Raw genomic sequence first — 25,195 nt, 5'->3', positions numbered from 1 at the left:
TGCAGATGTTGCTATTTTCTGTATTAACAACCCTATTTTTTGTTACACACCAGGCTGCTTTCCCCTGATAAATATTGCCAGGTTAGACCTGCCGATCTGTAACAAAACTCAAAATTGCAGTGTGAGCTGCAACAGTAGTTATTGCACATTTTGCAATTAACTGAGCTGCTCATAATAAGGGCCTAATTCTTTAAAAATTTTGAGTACCTTATGAGATTATTGGAGATTGTTAAGTTTAAAAAGATCGTTGTGTAGGATAAAACCTTTGTATCTATGCACATCCGAAATCTTTAACTGTTCATGCAATCCTTCAGTTGTGCTACAGCCTACATCCCTCGTGGGTATTAGTTTAATAAAAGACTTTTTATGCCAAAGCTGAGGCTTATGATCTATTTTACTCCATCGCCCCTATATAGTTCTTTCTCAGTGTTGTGTTGCAGTAACAGTTATCTCCTAAATACTGCTACAAACTCAACAATGATACCTTGGATGTAAAATCTGCAAATCACAGAAGGTTAAGAGAAAGTGAAAGAATTATGAATACCATGAAGAGATATCTCAGAAATGAACAAGAGTTACTCAGCCCTATTCTTAATTTTTTAACCCCTATAGAGCGGGGATTGGCCGGATGTCAGCTGAGGATGAGGTCTGGGAGGGTTCAAAAGGAACCTTAGGTGCTTGTTAATGTGAGGTTACTGCTGTTTTCATATGTGCACGTGGCTGGCGTTGCGAAAGTCTTAGGGTTTGAATGGACTGCAAAGTGGTTGGTGCCTTGTTGTGGCTTTACGGTTCACCTTCAATAGCCTGATACTGTCATTAATATGTACTCTTTGAAGCTAACACTTTTGGAGCTGCCAAAACCACCCTGTTTAAGTGGTGGTTGCACTTTGAAATAACAGTACCAACCCCTCACATTTTTGAGAAATGAACACCTGGAGGTGTTCATGGTGCTGAAATGAGACACCCAGGGGTTCCAGGGTGGTGTTCCTTACATGGATCTCACAATGTGTTCTTACCCACAATGCCCTGCAAACCTAAACATTGCTATAAATCACATATTTTCCTTCCATATTTCCGATGGAAACTACTAGAATCATCCGAAACCCACAAAATCCCTGCCACCCACCGTTACCCTATTGTTCTGATAAAGATGCTACCCCACTTGTGTGGCTGGGTCTAATTCCCAGCTGCAACAGGAACGGGTCAAACCAAGGTAAATGGGAGTGAGGTGAGAAAACATTGTGAGATACGTGGAAGCCACACCATCATGGAGTCTGTGGTTGTCTAGTTTTCAGAACTGTGCGGGTTTGGTAGTTTCCCTGGGTGGCAGTCCAGACAAGCCCCAGAATCCACATATGCCCACATTGCAAAAATAGGGTTGGTTTCGAGGGAAACATTGATGAATCCATTATGCTCTTTGAGTCGGTTCTTGCCACAGAAGTAAGGCACTATTTTTTATCGAGAAACAAGGTGGGGGCACTGGGTGGTAGGAAATGTGTGCCCCCTTCAAATTACAGAACTTTCAATCACAGAAATATGTGAAAATGTGTGTTTTTAAATAAAGTTTGAAGTTTGCAAGGGTTTTTAGGTGAAAACCCTGGTGAGAGACACACAAGTCACGTCACCCTGAACTCTCCCTTGTGTCTAGTTATCTGGAAACGTGGTTAGGACACTTGTTGGTAGGAAATCTGTGGCTCCCTGCAAATTCCAGTACTTTTCGTCACATAAATATGAGAAAAAGTTTGTTTTTAGATACAGTTTGCAAGGGCTTTTAGGTGAAAAACCTGGTGAGAGACATGCTAGTCACACCCCCCTGACCTCCCCTAGTACCTAGTTTTCAGGAATGTGCAACTTTAGTAGCTTGTCCTAGATGTCAACTGAGCTGGGACCCAAATTCCACAGCAACCCAAATTGCCCAAAAAAAACTTGTTTTCAATGGAAAAAGTCAATGCGCCCATGCTGCTTTTGTATCCCTTTCCCATTGCAGATGCTTGGCTCACCCCCACAAATGAGGTGCCATTTTTATCAGGAGACTTAAAAAACTGGGTGAAATGTGTGGCTCCGTACAGACCTGAACTTTCTGTCGCAGCAATGTGAGCAAATGTGTACTTTTTAACAAAGTTTGAGGTTTGCAAGTGCATCAGAGTAAAAAACAGCTGGTGAGACCCACAAAAGTCATGGGTGTCTAGTTTTCCGAAATGTGCAGATTTAATAGGTTTCACCAGGTGCAGTACAATTTTTATTTGGAGACTTAAGGTAACGCTGGGTAGTACGAAATATGTTTCTCCCTGCAGAATTCAGAACTTTCTGTCACTGAATTGTAAAGAAAATGTGCTTTAGACAAAGCCTGAAGATTTCAATGGCTTCTGGTGAAAATATCATTGTGAAAGACACACAAGCAACACCACCCTGGACTCCTCTGTGTGTCTAGTTTTCATAAATGTTCTCGTTTTGTAGGTTTCCCCGAGTGCCGGCTGTGCTAGGGCCCAAAATCTACAGCTAGCCAAGTTGCAAAAAAAAGGGTCGGTTTACATTAGAAAATGTGATCTGTTCTTGTTGGGTTTTTGACCTTATCCTGTCGTAAACATTAGGCCCACTCACACCAGTGAAGTACCATTTTTATCGTAAATTTGGGAAAATTGTGGCTCCCCACAGATTCCAAAACTTTCTATTACAGAAATGTGAGAAAAATGTGTGTTTTTAGGCAAAGTCTGTCATCATTTAATTAAACTACAGCATTAAAAACCAAATGTGTCAACTGGACTCACAAACATCCATCACTAAAACAATAATAATAAGCAAGAGTCAAACTCTGACTCACAAAACATTTTCTGTACAAGAAAGACAGAGAAGGAAACCCATCTCACCCAGACATTTTGATTACTTTCAGCAGGGGAAATGCCCAGGTGAAAGTCTTCTGACCTGTGGTTTTCTGTGAGATCAGTAATTCTGATTAGGCCTGTAGCTCCCAGCTGAATTGGAATTACCAGCTGATTTGTGATTGGTCCCCTACTGAAAAAGATGTGGACCGTCCATCCGGACAGAACTCTTCCTATTGCCATGCTGCAAGGTGTTGGCAAGGGTTGGACCACTATTCAGCCGATGTTTGGCATGAGCAACTGGGCTCACGCCTGGGGCGCCAACATTTAGAGCGGTGCATTGAGCTGTCTGAATTAAGGCCAGGGCCGGACTGGCCGTAGCGGGCACCGGGCAATCCCCCGGTGCGCTGCACAGGAGGGGGGGTGCGGTTTGGGGCCCTGGCAATTGGCAAAGAGCTCGGCGGCACCCACAACCCCCCCAGAGGGGCCGGCCGAGCACTTTGCCAGGACCGGTTTTAGTTCCCAGTCCGGCCCTGATTAAGGCTAAACATGCAGCATCGGTTTGAAGAAGCTAACCAATGGTCAGTTCTGGAAAGGTGGGGGAGGAGCATGGGGGTTGTGTTTAGAGGAAAACCAATGCGCTGATCAGCTAGGGACTGACCTGTGAACACAAAAAGTCCGCTATCTTGCCTAATTTTACTCAAGCGCAATAGCAGCGAAGGGTGCCAAATGTGATTCTGCCAGGAGAACTATCGGAGCAAGGGCCAGCTCTCAGTGCAATTTAGCTTGCCAGAGTGATTGTGACTCATTACTGCATCCTCTGGAGTGCTGTGACAGCTGAGACCCAGCACTGTACCGGAATCCTTCAGAAAAAATTAAATTCTATTCTCCAAAGGTAGTCCTTAAAATTTATATTTTAAGTATTTATTCAAACATGCACACTGAAGCACCTTTCTACCACCAAATGTTTATCCTTGCTCATTATAGAGACTAGTGAATTCATTCTAAGTCCTGCTGACTTATGTTTGGTTTTTAATGCCGTAGCTTTATTAAACTATTGATTTGAGCTCATTTATCAGCACAGGAAGTTCCTGCTTTAATTTTTAATGTTTGAGCTGTGACGCTGATTTACCTTTACCTCATCACGACTTCTAACGAGAAGCCTCGTGCTTAGCATGCTACCCACAAGCGAGCAGCAGCTACTTTAAGATAAGGGCTCTTTTATAACCCACTGTTCTCTGTGTGTCATGGCGACCAATAGCTGATATTAGAGGGAGTTCTAATTTGTTTCCTATCTGCACCCCTAGCTATGGTCTTCTACTTGAGATTATTAACCTTCAGTCAGAGAACATAGCTAGAGGTGCAGGTAGGCATCAAATTCGAAGCGCCACTAATTCTCAGTGACGCAATGTCACCTTCTCCTGCTGCTTAAGCTTTCCTCTTTCTGTCTCATATTATAATTTCCAGTTTCTTTCTTATACTAATATTTCCATAATAGTTCGTCCTCCCTTACCACCTCAGCTTCTCCATGCAAGTATTATGCTATAAGTTAACCATCATCGTCATAGACCATACCAGAATTGCTTCTCATCAGATTGTGCCTCCAAAATTGTATGTCATTTTCTGTACATTGTCCGAGTGATACAGATCATGCTAACACAATTTATCTTACGGTGGCTACATCTCCTCCACGTTCACATCAGCTTTCCTCCTATTCTGAACATGAAATCTGTCAATTTTTCAACCACTGTGACAGTGACACACAGGACAACCTCACAATCGGCCTACCACATGCTGTCCTTTAATGTATCTCTCCCACCTCGTACTACTTCCAATTGTTTGCAACAGAAGGGTGTAAAGTTTATATTACATCGTTTGGCCCGTAAGGGCGCCTCAGTATTGCTCTTTGCGCTGCTCGTTCAGCGCGTTTCTTTTAAACTACCCGGTTTGTATTTTGGTTTTATTGTTTTCATCCTTATCCCCTGATTTTACTAGGGAGTGCCCCTTACCTGCATATAATTGTGTTTGCAACGCAGCTTTAGCGGGCCCGGGTCTGGGGTTATAGGGGGTTTGCAGCGCTATTTCTTTGAGCGCCATCTTGGGCAGGGCAGTGACACTTTGTTGCCGCCATCTTGAGCGTCCTCGTGGGCGGTCTCTCTCCTATCTGGAGGCCCTACTTAAACCTGTCCTCCTAGCGCAGCGGGATCGCGCAGCGGGGTCGCGCTCGCGTTTGCCTGAGTCTTGCCAGAGTCCTGCCCGTCTGCGCTCGTCAGCGTCTCGGAGGCGGCGGTGCGGTGCAGGACTCTGGCCTGGCTGGGAGAATGATTTGTTATTCCTCCACGACTCTACGCTCCCTGCAATCTACGACCCGCGCGTGTCGATCCGTTTTTCCGGGTCGGTACAGGGGTAAGCGTTTCTGTCCTGGTTGCGGCTGGTCTCCCACCTATGTCCCCTCCCCCGTTCTTCGGGTAGCTGAGGACCGTGTGAAGCACCTGTGCTTACTGCTTAACACGCGATCAGTAGGTAGGCATGCCCTTGACATTTTTGATCTCTTGGTCAGGGAAAAACCTCTTTGTCTCCTGCTGACTGAAACCTGGCTGGGGGAGTCGTCCAATCCGGACATCTTAGCTGCCATTCCTCCGGATTATAACATCTTCCGCCAGGATAGAGCCACGGGTAGGGGTGGCAGGGTGGCGGTGGTGGTTAAGAAGAGTGTCTCTTGCTCCATTCTCCCCATGGATACCATCGCTGGCTCTGAGTCTCTTGCCTTTACTATTAGGCTGTCCCCGCATCAAGCCCTGAAAGGCCTGCTGGTTTATAGACCTCCTGGATTGGTGGGCTCTTTTTTTGAAGACCTCCAGGAGGTCATATCCGGACTGGCTCTGTCTGCTCAGCACTGTCTGCTGGCAGGTGATTTTAATTTTCACTTGGACCTAGCGGGTGACATGAATTCTAATAAACTGCGTGACATCACGACCCCTCTGGGTCTGGTCCCCTCGCTGTTGGGCCCCACACATGATAAGGGACACACCCTAGACCAGGTGTTTTCATCGGTCCCCTTAGTGGATATAGAACTTCTCCCGGTGCTCTGGTCTGACCATAGACTGGCCAGATTTTCCATACAGGGGATCGAGTATTTATCCAGCAGCGCTCCTGCCCAGCCTCGAGCAGCCTCCAGGGCGTTACATAGAGTGACGCCAGAACTGTTAGCCCAGGCGTTTGCTGACCACCCTTGCCCTATTGTGGGTGACCTAGAGTTGGACACAGAGACTTTACGGACGTGGCTGATAGAGAGGCTGGATGACCTGGCCCCTGTAAGGGCTATTCGACCTATGGCCGAGCGGCAGTCTGCGCCATGGTTTACGGGGGCGCTGCGTACTGAGCGTAGCCAGTGTAAGGTGGCCAAGAGGGCGTGGCGCTGTCAGTACGACGGGGAGGCCAGACTTATCTATAGGATGGCGATTAAAGCGTACCATCGTAATATTCTGTGCGGAAAAAAAGAGTATCTTGCCAGGAGGATTGAGGCGGCCTCTAACTCCTGTAAGGAGATCTTCACGGTGGTGTGGGAGTTTACGGCCCCTCGATCCAATCTACAGCAAGTAGTGCCATCTGAGTCTTGGGTCTGTGACCTTGCCAGGTTTTTTACGGATAAAATTAGATTGATCCAGGCCTCCTTCTCAGTAGAGCCTGCAGAAGGGCTTGTCAGCATCGGGGTGGGACGAGTTCAATCGGCTACGCCAGACGTTGTTCTGGCGGAGTTTCCGCCTGTTTCCTCCGATGCTTCTCTTTCACTTCTGGCCAGTCTCAAGTCAGGCTCGCCTCTAGATCCGTGTCCTGCCAAATTTTTGGCCAGGATGGCGTTGCTGATGAACCCTTTGGTGAATCCCCTCCTGAATTCATCCTTGAGAGAGGGGAGGCTCCCTCCGCCCTGGAAAAGGGCGATGGTGATCCCCCTCCTCAAGAAGCCGGGATTGGATACTGAGGTTTTGGCCAATTATAGGCCAATCTCTCTTCTTCCGGCCCTGGCGAAGCTTACGGAGAAGCACGTGCATGGCGTGCTTTCCGGCTTCCTTGAATCAAATGATTTACTGCACCCCTCGCAATCCGGCTTCCGGCCTAACCTTAGTACGGAGACGGCACTTCTTGAGGTGTCAGAGGTTATCCGGGAGACGCTGGATGCGGGAGGGAAGGCTATGCTTGTCATGCTGGACTTGTCGGCGGCCTTCGACACCGTCCCCCACGAGGCACTTCTTGCCAGACTCTATGACATCGGTCTGAGGGGGACGGTGCTCAAATGGTTTACATCGTTTTTAGAGGACCGTCGACAAACGGTCTGGGCCTCATCGAGTTCCGCTGAGATGCCGCCACTGGGAGTCGGAGTTCCACAGGGCTCTGTGTTGAGCCCGACTCTTTTTAACATCTTTATGACCCCTTTGGCGGCACTCATGGAGGCCTCTGGGGCCCAGATCGTGTCCTATGCGGATGACACGCAGCTTCTTTTCACCTGCAGGAAAGATCAGACATTTGATGGGGAGAGCATACGGGGGTGTCTGGAGAGGGTCTTTGACTGGTTCCAGCGGAACGGTCTTAAGGCCAACTCCAGTAAGTCGGAAGTCCTGCTTTTCGGTTGTGCCTCGGAACCGGAATGGCGTGAGTGGTGGCCGGCGGGCATGTGTCCTCCCGCTCAGCCATCAATGGCTGCCAAAAATTTGGGAGTCAAGTTTGATAACAACCTCACGCTCAGATCTCACATTCTCGGTTTGACAGGCACTTGCTTCAGGATTTTAAAGATGCTCCGGAAGTTCTTACCTCTGCTTACAGAGGAGCATAGAAAGATCACTGTCCAAGCTCTAATAGGATCTAGATTGGACTATGCTAATGCCCTATTTTTAGGGCTTCCGGATTATTTGGTTCAGCGGCTGCAAGTGGTGCAGAACTCTGCGGCCCGCACCATTTTTGGCCTTCATAGGCGGGCGAGAACATCTGGGGTGCTGCAGTCACTTCACTGGCTCCCCATCCGAAAGCGAATTATGTTTAAAACTTTGACGTTGGTACATAAGGCACTTTCTGGTTTGGGAGCAAAGTATCTGCAGCGTAGACTGGCCCTCTATTGCCCGGCCCGCTCTCTGCGGTCGGAGTCTCTGTTCATGGCCGTGGTTCCCCGAGTGAGGAAGGCTCGCACGGGGGGCCGCTCCTTCAGCCTCAGGGCCCCCCAGTTATGGAACTCTATGCCTTTCGCCCTACGTAGTATTCCCAGTCTGCTCTTGTTCAGGAAAAGCCTTAAGACCTGGCTTTTTAACCTTTAGGTTGTCTTTGCTTCCTGTCTCCTCTGTTTTTATCATTGTTATGTCTTTTATTGCTGAGTCGCCCACATAAAGCGCCGGGACACTCTTGTTGAGTAGCCGTGCGCTATACAAATAAACGTTTAACATAACATAACATAACATAACATTACGCAAGCATTGTCTCCCAGACTTGCTGATTCTAGCCCTACATGTGGTTCTTTTAGGTTTTTGATTTACACATGCCTAGGGACTCACATAGTATTTTCTTCTTGTGGGCTCCAGTAACTTGCTAGCATTTTGCATGCAAGTGCATTCCTTGCTTAGCTTTTTCTCATGAGAAGTCTGTGGCCATGTCATGCTTCCAACTCACTAACATTTTGTTGGCAAGTGTATATCTTTTATCAACACAAAGGGCCTTTTTAAGAGAACGGCGAACTATAGGACCACTGTACTTGTGGTGGTGGTCCGACCACTGCCACACTGTGAGCTCGCCTGCAGTACTAGGAATGTGGCGGTTGGACCGACACTGGAACGTTGCGTCCACTGGAGATATAGGAACCCGGGGCGGTGGCGCAGCTGTCAGGAGCACCAATAAGCTGATAATGCTGCTGCGGCACCGTAGAGCATAATAGGAGTTGCCTGTCCCCTGCCCCTTTCATGGCGGTGAGTCCGCCATGAAAAGGGTGGCGGAGAGGCAACTATGGGGGCCCTAACAGAGCCCCCTACTGCTTCTGGATCTGGGGATGCATGTGGGGGGGGGGCGGGGCACATGCTGTGCCCCCAGGATATGCACCCCCAGGTCCTGAAACACACACAGTGCAGGAAGGTGCAGTCAGTGCTCTGACAGCGGCGGTCTGCATATTAGGTTCTTCTGTGAGCCTAACGGACTGCAGCTGTCAGACCACCGCAGGACCGCCCAATAGAGAAGTATTGAAGTCCTAATCTGGTGGGCGGCAGCACCACAGCTTTGGTGTTCCTACAGCAGATGGCACTTTGCACTGTCCGCTGTAGGACCACCAAAGTCGTAATAAGACCCAAAGTACACTTGCATACAAAATACTTTTGTTTCACAATAGTTTAAATTCACAATGATGGTCGCAACCTTACGTATTTTTATGTACTTTCCTTTCAATTATCCAAACTCAAGATTGCAAAATACTTGCATTTTCCATTGCCTAATTGGAAAACCAACACCTTATCCCTCGGGTCCTGGCAGCAGAAGTATACTGTCTGTGTGTGGTAAATATCTTATTCAACACCAAAGAGATTATAAACATTTTTGAAGAGGGGGACGAGCACGTTTTTTGCAGATATGCTTTTGTGAGTTTTGTATTAAGCATATATGTGTTCTCCCATGCTCTCAAAATAGGTTCAATGTTTGCATAGTCACCACTGAGGCCCTCAAGTATCCACTTGAGCATCTATTATGAGTAATCCTGCCTATGCCGTTGCAGCACGAGGACATGCAAATCCTGGCGAAATCGTTTTTCCTGAAAATGGCCAAGAATTCTGGAATTAACTGCCAAAATCGGTGAACTATCACAGATTCCATATTCCATAGGAAGAAGTGGCAATATACTAGTAATTTCTCATCATGTTATTACTGATCACTGCACCTTAAGTAAAACATAAGTGAAAATACAGATGTGGGTATGTAGTATACCACACGATGAGGGCTTGCGGGCTTAAATCAGAAGTGTGCAGTACCACCAATTTAAGCACACACTGGGCTTTGCAGTACCACCAATTTAAGCACATACTGGGCTTTGTACGGAAATAAGCATTACAAGGAGTGTGCACATTTTACATAGTTCATTTGGTATTTCCCTGCAGTAATCTTTCAGGTGAAAACTGTCCATATTTGCAGGCAGAAAAAAATCCACGGTTATACGTTTTGCAGCTCAGAACAAATTAAAACATGTGGAATTACTGGGTATCCCTCATTGCGAGCTGCAGAACACATAATGGAAAGGTAATACCACAAAAAGCAATAACTGCACCACATAATGCGTGCCTGCAGACTTCTTGAATTTAGAGTTTTTGCTGTCTTAAAGGAACTATTAATCTCAGAATAATGCATTTCTTATCTTATTTCTGTTTAGGAGTGCAATTATATCTATTTCATAAATCGAGGCAAGTAACTGGTCTTCTCTGACTTTGAGGAGTTATTTAAAAGTGGCACTTCACCTAGATTTAAACGGTTTTAATTAGGTTTAAACAGTGGCCTTCATTACATGAGCTGCGGAAATCCTAACTCGTGGGCAAATGAGTGTCTGTGTCCAAATTGGAATTTTGTGCACCAAATGTCACACATTCTTGACAGTTTTCACCAGGTAAAACCTAAAAAAATTTGCCTGGCAATACATAATATTCCGAGTTTTGCAGCTTGAAAAGGGGGCGAAACGTGTGGTATTGCCACATCCTACCATATTTTGTACAACACAACCTGGAGCTTGTGGAGATGGTAATACTGTGATGAGGAAAAACTGAAGCCTACAGAATCAGAATTTCCTCAGCAAGTACAACCTCCAGTATAGCCACAATTCTTGAGCCAAGGGCCATTTTTAGATCTATTGTTGTTGTTTTGCCTCCCAAGGGAGACAGACCGGTGCACGAGCCGCTTAGGGAGTGTGGACGCTCTTCGCGCGCACACACACACACATACAGCGTTACTGAGGACGGCCGAAGACACGCACACACGCGCATACACACACAGACAGACGCACACACACACGCGCACACACAGACACACATACACATTGCTGTCGCCCCCCCACAGACGCACACACACACACACCGCCACCCCCCCACGCCCCCTCCCCCCCACACAGACGTACACACACACACACACCGCCACTCCCCTCCACGCCCCTCCCCCCACAATTAAGCCCCACTTACCGCATCAGCGGCCTCAGCCACCACTCCTGTCTTCTGCTGCCACCGCAGGGCTCTCCCTCAGGCATTCTAGCAGAACACGGAAGTACCGCCCCACGACAGGTGTGACGCTCCCGAACTTCCGGTTTCGGGAGGGGCACGCTCACGGCTTGTGCTGGAGAAGGCGGCGGGGTAGCAGTAGCCATAGACATGTCCGATCGGTTCCTTTTCAGCTTGGGGGTTGGTGACCTCTGCCTACCTTTGTCTAGAGTGGTAGGGGGCGCAGAGGGTTGTTCGGCAGGCCGGTACAGCCAGGCCAGCTGAGGATGGATACAAGAATGCTGACTCTGCGGGCCGGAGGAGTCGCTGTTCAGAAGAGACAGCTCCAGCAGGAGGGCATTGAGCAAAGGCAGCTGCTCAAGCCTGCTGACAATGTAGGGGGGGCACCCGCTGCTGCTGTTCTTTGGCTAGGTTTGGTCTTTGGGGGGTCCTGGACTGGTCTGTGTACACTTATCTCGTCCTCCGATGACAGCTCGTCGTGCAGCTCTAAGCGTGGGAGCTCTTCTCGATGCAGGCTGCGGACAGGAGGCTGTTCTGTAGGTAGATTGGTGTAGTAAATCGGAGGCGGGCAAAAGATATTGGTTTCTATCTCTAGTTCCTGCCTGTCGGGAGCTTCTCTGGCGCGACGCTTTGGCTCAGTCTGAGTGGATGCTAAGGCGGTATATTTCTTCCGAGGAGTCCCAGGCGACGGCCCAGGATCCGACCTGCTGTTGGGCTCTATAGACCCGCTCTCTGGAGGCGCTGGCACTGACACAGCCTCCCTCTTCTCCTTAGCAGCAACTGGTAAATCTAAATGTAAATGTACAGGAATTTATATAGCGCAAATCACCAAGCGGTTTCTAAGCGCTTGCTTAGGGAACCCGTCCTGGTATTCCCCTGTGAGATAACCCCGGCAGGGTATCCGCAAGGTGAAAGCCAGGCATCCCGCCGCGAGGGGCCGTTGTGGAGATTAAGCAAGCTATTGCCCAGAGTCGCAGAGTGTGAACCCGTGAATCGAGTAGGCATCGGAGCGAGAATTGTTGAGTCCATGGACATTTCAGGACTCAAGACCCCGCCGAGCCGGGAATTGAACCCTGGTCCCGGGCTGACCTCTGCTTCCAGGTCTGCCTCCTCTAACCAGTGAGCCACACTTCTCCACATCTGGGACCACGGGGTCTTCGGGCTGAATCATAGACGTGGATGTGGGTTTCTAGGAAGGGTCCTGCCCTGACTCCGGGGTCAGGTCCTGCAGCGAGGATTCGGCTCGGTCAGTGTAGGCGGCTCCCCAGCCTTCTCCTGCAGGGTGGCGGGGCTGATGTGCCGCAGCAGACCGCCCCCAAGCTCATCAGGCGGTATCCCAAGGAGATCTCCCCCCACCGGGTGCCCCAGCAGGTCGTGCAGCCGAAACAACATATTGGTAGACTGAGGTGAGGAGGAACCTACTTCTGCCATACTTAAACTTGAATGTAAGCCTTTTCTACTGACAAATAACAGAACGCAATACTGCCGAGATATCAGCTTGCCTACCCACACTGAGCTATAGTAAAATACATTGCACAGATATTTTTGTTTTGGTTCACACAAAGATTTGTTATTTGAGTGTTTACATTGCTTTTATTTTTATTGATTTGTATCCTAAGGCTTATCAAATAATAAGATCTACTTCGTAACATTGAGATATATCAAAATGAGGTTTTGGGGTGACAGTTTTACAATGCATAAAGTGGGCTTATAGCATGTGACCATATTATCATGTCTTGGTTTCAAATGAGCAAACCGCACTACTTACCTGTACAGCGTTTTTAAGGAGAGAGCACTGCTTTCTGTCGACGAAGTTGTAATACTTTGATTCGAAAGACACAACTGTTTCTTAGAAGGACCACAAAAATAATCTAGTTATGGTGCAACGTCGCGTATTGTAATCTACCAGCCACCAGTAGCGAATGAAGAAACTGAGCACAGATTCCCCCAAACATTTCCAACGTATTACCAGCCTCCGAATTCAGTGCTCAAAATAAGAAATACTCACTTAAAGATTCCATTATCAAAGATGGGATTGGACAGTATGTAAGAAAAAAATAATTCCCTCCCTAAATCTTTCCCAGGTTTTACTTCCGACCTAGCTGAACACTTACCTACTTCACTGTTTTTTCTGCCCCCAAACACACTCCTTTTAGTGCTTTGTTCCTTCGTACCTAAACATCAGGGTGCACTACTCCTCCACCCAAACCTCCACACTCACACTTTCAGTGCATAGCCTCCATCAGCGCCCCTCGTGTCTGCCCCTCAGCCTCATTCCCTCCTTTCCCTTCTCATAGACTGATTTTCTGCTTCAGCTCCATATTTACTTCCAAGGTCATATACCAGAATTCTTCATCTTCCTCCCTACCCTTACTTTACTCGCAAGTTTTTGTTACACCCTTTACCAGAAAGCCTCTTTTTCAACCCATGTAAACCCCTTCTCTGCCCAAAACACTTTTATACACTAGGTCCACTTCACCACTTGCCAGGTCTCCTCCACTACTTTGTCACCTAACTTTCACCTGACTACCACGTTTTCACCTCGTACCCCTGTCGGTACTTCGTGAGGAAGTCCCTCAAGGACCAACTCAAGTCTCTAACATGGCTAAATCCCTATTAATCTATTTATTTGCTGAGTTGGACTCTCATCCCGGGGCCCTAGCTTTCCCTTTCCTTCCAATCACAGCTGTCCATCCTCTGCACGTGCTTCTAGCCCAGCATGCACCTTCTTTACTCGAGCCACTGCATGCATGCTCCTAAACGCTTCCTCAATCAGTAAAACTAACAACAAAATCTTGGCCCTCATCATTGACTTCACCCCAAATCTAATCTGTATCACTCCATCTATCTATCGCCCTCACTTTATCTATCTATCTATCGCCCTCACTCTATCTATCTCCCTCACTCTATCTATCGCCCTCACTCTATCTATCTATTGCCCTCACTCTAACTATCTATCGCCCTCACTCTATCTATCTATCGTCCTCAATCTATCTATCTATCGCCCTCACTCTATCTATCTATCGCCCTCACTCTATCTATCTATCGCCCTCACTCTATCTATCGCCCTCACTCTATCTATCGCCCTCACTCTATCTATCTATCGCCCTCACTCTATCTATCTATCGCCCTCACTCTATCTATCTATCGCCCTCACTCTATCTATCTATCGCCCTCACTCTATCTATCGCCCTCACTCTATCTATCGCCCTCACTCTATCTATCTATCATCCTCAATCTATCTATCTATCGCCCTCACTCTATCTATCTATCGCCCTCACTCTATCTAGCTATCTATCGCCCTCACTCTATCTATCGCCCTCACTCTATCTATCGCCCTCACTCTATCTATCGCCCTCACTCTATCTCCTATTGCCCTCACTCTATCTATCTATCGCCCTCACTCTATCTATCTATCGCCCTCACTCTATCGTCCTCACTCTATCTATCGCCCTCACTCTATCTATCGCCCTCACTCTATCTATCTATCGTCCTCAATCTATCTATCTATCGCCCTCACTCTATCTATCTATCGCCCTCACTCTATCTAGCTATCTATCGCCCTCACTCTATCTATCGCCCTCACTCTATCTATCGCCCTCACTCTATCTATCGCCCTCACTCTATCTCCTATCGCCCTCACTCTATCTATCTATCGCCCTCACTCTATCTATCTATCGCCCTCACTCTATCGTCCTCACTCTATCTATCGCCCTCACTCTATCTATCGCCCTCACTCTATCTATCGCCCTCACTCTATCTATCTATCGCCCTCACTCTATCTATCTATCGCCCTCACTCTATCTATCTATTGCCCTCACTCTATCAATCTATTGCCCTCACTCTATCTATCTATCGCCCTCACTCTATCTATCTATCGCCCTCACTCTATCTATCTATCTATCTATCGCCCTGACTCTATCTATCGCCCTGACTCTATCTATCGCCCTCACTCTATCGCCCTCTATCTATCTATTGCCCTCTATCTATCTATCGCCCTCACTCTATCTATCTGTCTATCGCCCTCACTCTATCTATCTGTCTATCTATCGCCCTCACTCTATATGTCTATCTATCGCACTCTATCTATCTGTCTATCTATCTATCGCCCTCACTTTATCTATCTGTCTATCTATCTATTGCCCTCACTCCCTCTATCTATCTATCGCCCTCCCTCTATCTATCTATCGCCCTCCCTCTATCTATCGCCCTCCCTCTGTCTATCTATCGCATCACCACAGCATCTCTCAGGACCACCACAGCATCTCTCAGGGGCACCACAACATCATTGTGCGCTACCACAGCATCACTGAACGCCACAGCATCACTCAGCGCCACCACAGCATCAATCTGTGCAACCATTTAACAACAACTGGTTCAAATATCTTCTCTCAATGTTTCAAGCTTTATTACAAATGTCACAAAAGATGTTAATATTTCACTTCTGTTCTTGGATTTTCCTCACAATAAAATACACTGAACATAATCTTCACAAAAGTTATTTACAAAAGTTTAAGCTATTGCCATTATAAATTACAATAACTTTTATTTAAGTATTCATTATTAAAAAAATTAAAAGCCATTGTTATTTGTAATATCAATACACCTAAGTCACGTAAATACAACACATATTGCATTATAAATGCTATAGGTGTCACATTTGCGAAAGTTAAAACTATTGGCATTGTAAATGACAAAGCTATTAATTTCGCTATTTTTAAAACCAACACATAAATAAAAAATGTGTCATTTACAATACCAACAGCTCAAACTTTCCTAATGCGAGACCTATTGCATTGCAAATGCTTGTTTATTAAGTAGGCCTAGGTATGATTGACAGTATTTAAATCATCTGTTACAATGTTACAAAACTATCCCAGGTAGGTTATTAGTAAAAAATGAAGATGCTTAAGAAACTCACTTTGACAAACTCCTCCCAGACTTTCACAGGTTGTCGGTTTTGGTGACGTAGTAGGCATTTGAAACGTACCTAGAGAAGAAGAACACGGGTTGTCAGAGGTGTGGAATGCTAAGTGTTACATCCTGTGAAAGCAAGAATTCAAAACAAACAGAAATAATGTGGTCAGTGCTCTTCTTCCTCCAATTGCTGTGTGTCTCTGCTGATCCAGTGCTTAATTTGTAAACAAATATGTGCCAGGGCTCTCATCAGGACACCAGTGTAAAATGCACCAAACATCGCCCCTACCATGTTGCCAATGACAGTAACAACACCACTACTAACCATCACACTTCTACAAGTGTGATAATTAGAACTATTCCAGGCCCCTAAAGCTATAAGAATGGCTTGGGCGGCAGGTAAAAGTATTTTTATTGTATATTGAATTAATAATTGACTGATGTTGTGGTCATCTCAGACAGTGCTACCTTGTGGCAAACCATCACAATCGCCGGTGTTGACAATTAAGTGCCGGTCCGCACCGGAAACCACCGGCTCAAATTAAGCACTGGCTGATCCACACTGACAAGGAAAATAATGCTGCACTGACAGCGGCTCTAAGATAGCTCTCACTATGACAGCAGAGAGCATATCTTTGGACAAGAAGGGGGAGGCAATGTGCAGACGGTGATGGGGAATGGTGCCTGAAAGAAATTTAGGGATGTTATTTATTATGGGTGACGGGAGGGAAAAAACAAAGCGCTAGGATGGCAGGGCGAAGGGTTTAGAGTTTTGAATTGGGGTGGAGGGAGGGCGACAGGATATTATATAACTTTATTAACGATTGAACGGCGAAGGAACAATGCCTTATGTTATGGGTGGTTGGGGGCAGGCCAACTGGCATTGTATTTCCCATGATCCGTCCACTCTAGCACTGCAGGGCAGGGAAGAGGGGGCGGGTCAGTCAGGCATAACATAAAATTGAAGGCCAAAAAATTTGAATAAAAGGGCTATTTTTCAACCTGGGATTCTGAGTTACATCATCAAAAACAAGCATTTACAATGCAATGGTTTCGCCTTTGGAAAAGTTAGAGCTATTGGCATTGTAAATGACAAAATTTGTATTTATGTGTTGGTTTTGAAAACAGATAAATAAATGGCATTGTCATTTACATTGCCATTAGCTTAATCTCTGCAGTCACTTTGCAGTCACTCTGCACTCCCTAGCACTCCCTAGCAGTCACTTTGCAGTCACTCTGCACTCCCTAGCACTCCCTAGCAGTCACTTTGCAGTCACTCTGCACTCCCTAGCACTCCCTAGCAGTCACTTTGCAGTCACTCTGCACTCCCTAGCACTCCGTATCAGTCACTCTGCAGTCACTCTGCAGTCCCTAGCAGTCACTCTGCAGTCACTCTGCAGTCCCTAGCACTCCCTAGTCACTCTGCAGTCCCTAGCACTCCCAAGTAACTCTGCAGTCCCTAGCACTCCCTAGTCACTCTGCAGTCCCTAGCACTCCCTAGTCACTCTGCAGTCCCTAGCACTCCCTAGTTACTCTGCAGTCCCTAGCACTCCCTAGTTACTCTGCAGTCCCTAGCACTCCCTAGTCACTCTGCAGTCCCTAGCACTCCCTAGTCACTCTGCACTCCCTAGTCACTCTGCACTCCCTAGTCACTCTGCACTCCCTAGTCACTCTGCACTCCCTACTCTGCACTCCCTACTCTGCACTCTCTACTCTGCACTCTCTCTACTCTGCACTCTCTCTACTCTGCACACTCTCTACTCTGCACACTCTCTACTCTGCACACTCTCTACTCTGCGTACTCTCTACTCTGTGCACTCTCTACTCTGCACCAGGCGCGGTGCGTCCATTGGGGCGTAGGGGCGTAGCCCCACTAAGCCCCATGGACCCACCGCGTCCTCACTAAAAACCAAATACAAATATTTTTAAAAAATCACGCTACCTGCCGGCCGGGAATCCAGGAGACACCCGACTTTTCCGGAGTGCGGGGGGGAGAGAATGGTGGGCCTGCTGCAGCTGCGCAAGTGGGTTTTGGGCACAAACATGCCCGCGCATGCGCAGATTGTTTCCCTGTGAATTTGCCATTAGAAAGAGGGCCAGGGGGCGGGTCGCAGCCCACGGGGTTGCACAGGGCGACTGGGCGAGCACTCATGGTGCCCCCCAGCCAATCCTGGCGCTGCATACAGCGCCAGGATTGGCTGGTCAATACATAGCCCGGATACATAACCCCCTGTCTGGGGGGGCAGAGCTCTCTCCCTCCCTCGTACTGCGGCCTCTGTTTGTTAAGACTCCTTCATTTCCAGAGCCAATGTACACGGGGTGCTGTTGATAAAGACGATAGGGCAAAAAGATGAAAAACGAAACTTTACATGTATTGTAGTAAAATCATCCACTTTTTAAAAGACTGTCCCATGAAACCTGAAATCTAAATTAAAAGTTATACAAGTGAAAGTCAGTACGTGGAAAAAGAGAAGACCTATTAATGATTGAGGCCACACTTTCAAGTTCTCTTTATGTAGTGTCCCGGATCTTCTTGACCCAAATAGTGCAAAAAGCACAGCGGCATTTGTTTTTGTTTATAGAGTTAGTTTGCAGAAAGGGCAAATATTAAGATTCAGCCAATGATTGAATCTGGGGCATCTGGTAATTTTGTTGATGCTCATTTTACTAAAACTATGGGAATAGCTATTGAAAATAAAACAGTTCCAACGCTAGATTGAACCCTTGGTGGGTAAGAATTGACATGTGGAGGTGTTTGGACAACAGGACGCAGGGATTATTTGAGATCTAATTGATGCCTTAACTTTGCTGTCGGCCATTAATGCTGTCACTGTGTGGATGGGTGAGTGGATGGGTGCATGGATGGATGCATGCATGATGGGTGGATGGATGCATGAATGATGGATGCAGGTTAGATGGGTGGATGGATGGATGGATGGGTGGATGCATGAATGAATGATGTATGAATGCAGGATGGGTGGGTGGATGGATGGGTGGATGCATGAATGAAGTATGGATGGATGCATGCATGATGGGTGGATGCATGTTGGATGGATGGGTGGCTGCATGAATGAATGATGTATGGATGCAGGATGGGTGGGTGGATGGATGGGTGGATGCATGAATGATGTATGGATGGATGCATGGATGCATGCATGATGGGTGGATGCATGATGGATGGATGGGTGGATGCATGAATGAATGATGTATGGATGCAGGATGGGTGGGTGGGTGGATGGATGGATGGGTGGATGCATGAATGATGTATGGATGGATGCATGGACGCATGCATGATGGGTGGATGCATGAATGATGTATGGATGCAGGATGGGTGGGTGGATGGATAGGTGGATGCATGAATGATGTATGGATGGATGCATGGATGCATGCATGATGGGTGGATGCATGATGGATGGATGGGTGGATGCATGAATGAATGATGTATGGATGCAGGATGGGTGGGTGGGTGGATGGATGGGTGGATGCATGAATGATGTATGGATGGATGCATGGATGCATGCATGATGGGTGGATGCATGATGGATGAATGGGTGGATGCATGAATGAATGATGTATGGATGCAGGATGGGTGGGTGGGTGGATGGATGGATGGGTGGATGCATGAATGATGTATGGATGGATGCATGCATGGATGCATGCATGATGGGTGGATGCATGCTCGATGGATGGGTGGATGCATGAATGAATGATGTATGGATGCAGGATGGGTGGGTGGATGGATGGGTGGATGCATGAATGATGTATGGATGGATGCATGCATGGATGCATGCATGATGGGTGGATGCATGCTCGATGGATGGGTGGATGCATGCTCGATGGATGGGTGGATGCATGAATGAATGATGTATGGATGCAGGATGGGTGGGTGGGTGGATGGATGGGTGGATGAATGATGTATGGATGGATGCATGGACGCATGCATGATGGGTGGATGCATGAATGATGTATGGATGCAGGAGGGGTGGGTGGATGGATGGGTAGATGCATGAATGATGTATGGATGGATGCATGGATGCATGCATGATGGGTGGATGCATGATGGGTGGATGCATGATGGGTGGATGCATGATGGGTGGATGGGTGGATGCATGAATGAATGATGTATGGATGCAGGATGGGTGGGTGGGTGGATGGATGGGTGGATGCATGAATGATGTATGGATGGATGCAAGGTGGTTCGGGCTCGCTCGCTGCGGTGCAATATGCAAATTAGTTTACGCCCCACTTCTTTCAAATGTCACCAGCCGCCCCTGCTCTGCACACTCTCTACTCTGCACACTCTCTACTCTGCACACTCTCTACTCTGCACACTCTCTACTCTGCGCACTCTCTACTCTGCGCACTCTCTACTCTGCGCACTCTCTACTCTGCACTCTCTACTCTGCACCCTCCTTTGCAGCACGTGGAGCCCAAAGAGGAGAAACGAAGCTGTGGCTCTCAAGCTCCTAGCTCATGAGCTCCGAGCCTGTCCAACCCCCAAGGTGAAGAGGCAGAACGTTCCCCGGACGCTGCAGCCGAGCTGCCTCGGCAGCTCTCCTTTTCAACATGTTCTTTTAGTGATTCGGCCTCCATAACAACCTCTGAAGGCATCTCCGTCTGTCAGCAGATTAAGTGCCTGCCCATCATGGCTGCAGGAATGCCATGATGGGTGCTATAAAGTACAGCATAAAGGCAGGAGGCACACATGGAAGGGATCATAAGAAAAGGGCGGACAATAAAACAAACGAACTACTCTATCTAGGTGCACGAGCAAAACCGTGTGTTCAGAACGAGCACGACTGAAAAAAACTGAAGTGAGATGCGGTGGTGAGCCACCTATGTTGGAGCAGGCGATCGATCCAGGCAGTCGTATGTGGCAGCTGTACAGATCGGGGAGAAAACCCTGGAAACAAAGGTCCTCTGAACACTGCTCTCTACAATGCGGAGAAGTGGGGGGACGCTGATGTCATGACAGGAAGTAACGTCACGACAGGTAGCTTGCACTCAGTTGCAGTTTATATTTATCAAGCTCCCGGTAAAATAAGTGGAGGGACGCGCCCACCCGCGTGGTACCCCGACTTGAGCCCTGTGCAGCATTAAATAATATTTCCAGTTGTAAAACAAAAATGATGATGTACGATATCATTATTGAAAGGGACTTACTCCTACAGAAAGGTCTGGCCGAGACATTAAGAGGGTGTATGAATGGATCACAATAAGGTGTATGGTCATGGAAAGTATCTGGAACACCTACACACGAAGAAAAAGGTTTTTAAATATATTTTTTTCACTTTATTATTTTGGAAACATCCAGAAATATACACCTTCAAAAAGGTACGAGTCTATTCTCAGGTACGTAGGTTGGAAATACCACCTTATATAATGGAGGGTTATGTTTCTGATCAGAAACAAAGTGAAAAAAAAAACATCTGGCGAATACCCTTTATCACAAGCGTCCCTTCACATATTTTGTGTTATTTAGTGTACTCCTGGACATTTGTAGTTGTCCAGTGCTTATGCCATGACCCTCCATGGTGACAAGTAATCTACTGTAGAAAGTGTAGCCATGCTTGCACTACAACTTCCTACTGCCTTGTCTAAATCTGCTTCTTATGATACTGGTCAAAGGAAAACAAACGTGCATAATTCATTCCAAGTGTGCTTTCAGTTTGTTTTGCTGGTTTCATGCACATTTCCTTCAGCAACAACCACAACTTATTATTTGGCAATGCAGACAAGCTATTTGCAAATCCCAGGATTCCCCAATTGCTTGCCCCCTTGACTCTTTGTCCAAAGAAGGTGGTAAGGCATTTGGAAACGGGAAGGGATGCCAATGGGCCCTACTCTTCTGAGAATTAAAAAAACAAAAACAAACCAAAAAAAACTTTTTTTAAAGTGCAGTCATACACACACTCTTCTTCAGAACAGTGCTGGGTATTACTTTGAAGCATGGATTCACCATGTTTAAATCACTGATCTATTACCAACATGCAGGGCATTAGGTAGATACAAAAAAGTCGGATCAGGGGGTATCTAAAGAGGCGTGTTCTCTTTAATAAGGGTCTCGCTTACGGCTTATAGTGTTTCAATCAACTGGCATTTTTGTGCAAGATTAATAAAAACATGTAAATAAACAGGAAATATACCGCAGGTATAGATTACCTTAACTATTTTTACATGAATTGTTCAGAAATCGAACAGTGTAATTTGCCAGTTTAGCGAAGGACACGAACATAGAGCCTGATAGTAATTAAAAAGGGATGTTACAATGTGTCTCTAACAGGCTTGAGAACAGGAACAACCCACTTCAGTCAAAATCTATGTCGATACATAGATCTGAGGTTTAGCAATTAACCCTCTGTCCACCTTGCCCAAACGCACGCAAGCAAGCAATGCTATATTAAACTTGCCAATAAGATTTCATCCCAGGCTAGGCCGAATTGGCATACAGGGCAATCAGGCAGTGCTTGATGGGCCGGTCCGGCATATCAGTGTGTGGGCAGTTTTTTTTTTTTTTTTTTAGCACTTTGTGGACTTGTTTTATGGCCTTGTGGGCTGGTTTTACTATCGATTTCCCCGATGTTACCACAAGTAAAGCCTGCAGTAAACACAAATGAGTGCAGGCTCCCAGACCTTGGAAAATCCCCATAGTGCGCAGGCTTTACAAGATGAAAACTGGCCTGACTTGCAAGCGTGCGCCACTCTCTTAGCTATCAGATTCGCTAATGGGGGCCACTTTTATTTCAGTGCCCAGGACGATTTTTTGTCCAAGTGCGACCCTGAGAGCAGGCTATTTTTAACCCTACTTCTCCTATATTTCATACCAGAAATAATTCAGAGTAGCGTTTTCAGTCTGTGTAACTGGTTTTTACTTTCAGGTAAAAGGCACGTTGCTAAACATAAAAACATCCAAGTTGCAGCAAAACCATTTTAAACTGAGAGGAGTTTTCAGCAAACATTCCAAAGAGACAGTGCGCGCGAAGGCACGGCAGACTTGTCGTGTGTCCCCACACGCTGAAGTGTGCTTGCAGGACTGAGGACTCGTTCGCTATGTGCTGGTTTGACTGTGCAATAGCATCAAACAGTAATGACAGGCATACTAATGGGCTTGCTGTTACTCTGACCACTCAAGAATGCGGCCCCTCCTCTGCCCCCATGGGGGCATATTCTGCGTACGTGTGCTCTTGGCTCAGTGTACGAGTATGAATGCGGAGGTTCTAAAAAAATACGGCCTCTTTACGAATTCCTTTCTGTGGAGGCGTAGGCATTCTGCCTTGCCATCAGGCGGAAAGCGAGCTGGAGTCTCGGCGATCTGATAAAGGTAAAGGTCTCGCCCTCGAAGGCAGAGCCCCGCCCCAGGCGGCAGTCACAGCAAGGATCAGATATCTGCTTCCAAAGACAAAACAAGAACCTACGGGCATACGGACAGCGGGAGGGGGGGGCGGACACGGACAGGGGGGGGACAGCACACGGTCGGCAGGAACGGGCACTCACCTGGACTTCTTCCGGCGGCCGTGGTCGGCATGGAATGACAAAAACAAACACCAAAAAAAAAAAACGAAACTCCGCCCACCGCCCGATGACGATGCAAAAAGGGTGGAGAGCGAAAAAAATGCAGGAACGCCCACAAATCTGGTCCGGCCATGACGGACAGATCTCTGTTCCAATGGCTAGCCTCCATTTATGGAGCTAGCCAATGGAACAGAGGGCGGATTCAAGTCCCCCACACTGCAAAACTAAAGATTTCTCCTGGGGGAGGAGCTAAAGCTCCGTGCCCCAGGCGAAACCTAACTAGACGTTTTCTCTTGTTTTCTATTTGATGTCACTCAGACTCCCTCAGTGAAAAACATCCCTGTTATTCACAATTAGTCATCTGTTTCCCAAAGGGCTAATTTTTTCTTTCTTTAATCAGGAAAAGTTACAGGAAATTTGATAATTCAGATGTGTTTTTAATCATATTTGGCAGCTTAACCCCGGCAACATCAAGGAAAACAGTGGTCAAAAGGCTAAATAAAGTTTCAGAAATTGCTCCCAGTGGCTTACAGAGAGGAAGTTTTTTAACATTTGCAGGTCGATGTTGCCTTAAATCACCGCTACTGCCAGGTTCCTGCTCTCCTGTTCCCGCCTCTGCTGAATGCGCTCACCCTTGGTCCTCCTTAATGCAGGTTGCTGCATGACCCCATTGAGAAGGCGCCTGGGCTTCTGCCTGACTGTTGCCAGCACCAGCTACTTTCGGCTGTCTCCCTGCTCATTTCAGCTCATTCTTGCCGTGAATCACCGCTGCTTCCAGGTTCCCATTCTCCAGTTCCCACCTCTGCTGAAACCCCTCCCACCCCAGAACCTACTTAATGTCTGCGCTGGTCCGTGCCTTTACTGTGCCCAGTACAGGAGCCCTGGCCACCACACTATCCAATGCAAGATCACAGTCGCAGCCGACATCTGAGCCAACAAACTCCACCTCTACTCTGTCGCCTTCCTCCACTGCCTTAACACCATAAACTGGCTTTCATGCTGCTACCATGCATCTCACTGAACCATGATAGGATCTTTCACCTACGCCCACTGCAATTTCCACTGCAACACCTCTCGTGCCTACATAACTGCCACCAAGCTACCAACACACGCCACCAAGCAACCGACGTGCAACATCAACACCACCCCACACCATCTGACTACTATGCTCCTTAACGCCCGCTCACCCAGGAAACACTCTACAGAAATCAGAGCCCTCCCAAATAGCAATGCACCTGACCTTCTCTTTCTGACAGAAACTTGGCCAACCAGGACATCGCCGCAGCCATCCCACCCACTTACAAAATCGGAAACCAAAACCGAACCCACAAACCTGGCAGATGACTCACAATCATCCACAAAAACACGATTGACTGCACCACCTCCATGGACTTGGTCTTCAACCTCATGAACCTCATGAAACACTTACACTTCAAAATACAAACAGACAACACCACCCTAAAGGAAACCCTTGCCTACCATCTCACAGGCCTCCAAGTGGAATTCTGCAACCACATCGTGGACTTCATTGCTCCCCTCTCCATAAGATCGGCAAACTACATCATCCTCGGGACCTCAACTTCCACCTGGGAGACAACACAGACCTCAACTCCACAGCCCTCCTCAAAAGCCCAGCAACCTTGGACACACCCAGCTAGTCCATGGACCAACCCACACAGCAGGCCATAACATCAACCCAATCTTCTCTTCAAACAACTTGATTATCAT

At 47.2% G+C, this 25,195-nt stretch overlaps 1 protein-coding gene across 5 annotated transcripts in view; it reads right to left on the bottom strand.

Annotated features, from left to right (window-relative positions):
* Nucleotides 1–25,195, bottom strand: part of ADGRG6 (adhesion G protein-coupled receptor G6) — a 634,122-nt gene that overhangs the window by 231,739 nt on the left and 377,188 nt on the right. For all 5 annotated transcript variants that reach the window (XM_078648991.1, XM_078648988.1, XM_078648990.1 and 2 more), the window contains exon 5: nucleotides 15,960–16,028. In XM_078648991.1, the coding sequence (XP_078505117.1) occupies nucleotides 15,960–16,028 (69 nt within the window). The remainder of the gene's footprint in view (nucleotides 1–15,959; nucleotides 16,029–25,195) is intronic.

This window comes from Lissotriton helveticus, chromosome 6 (assembly GCF_964261635.1).
Source record: "Lissotriton helveticus chromosome 6, aLisHel1.1, whole genome shotgun sequence".
In the NCBI taxonomy this organism is placed as follows: domain Eukaryota; kingdom Metazoa; phylum Chordata; class Amphibia; order Caudata; family Salamandridae; genus Lissotriton; species Lissotriton helveticus.
The sequence above is the reverse complement of the archived record's forward strand: the minus strand, read 5'-3'. Positions and strand labels throughout refer to the sequence as shown.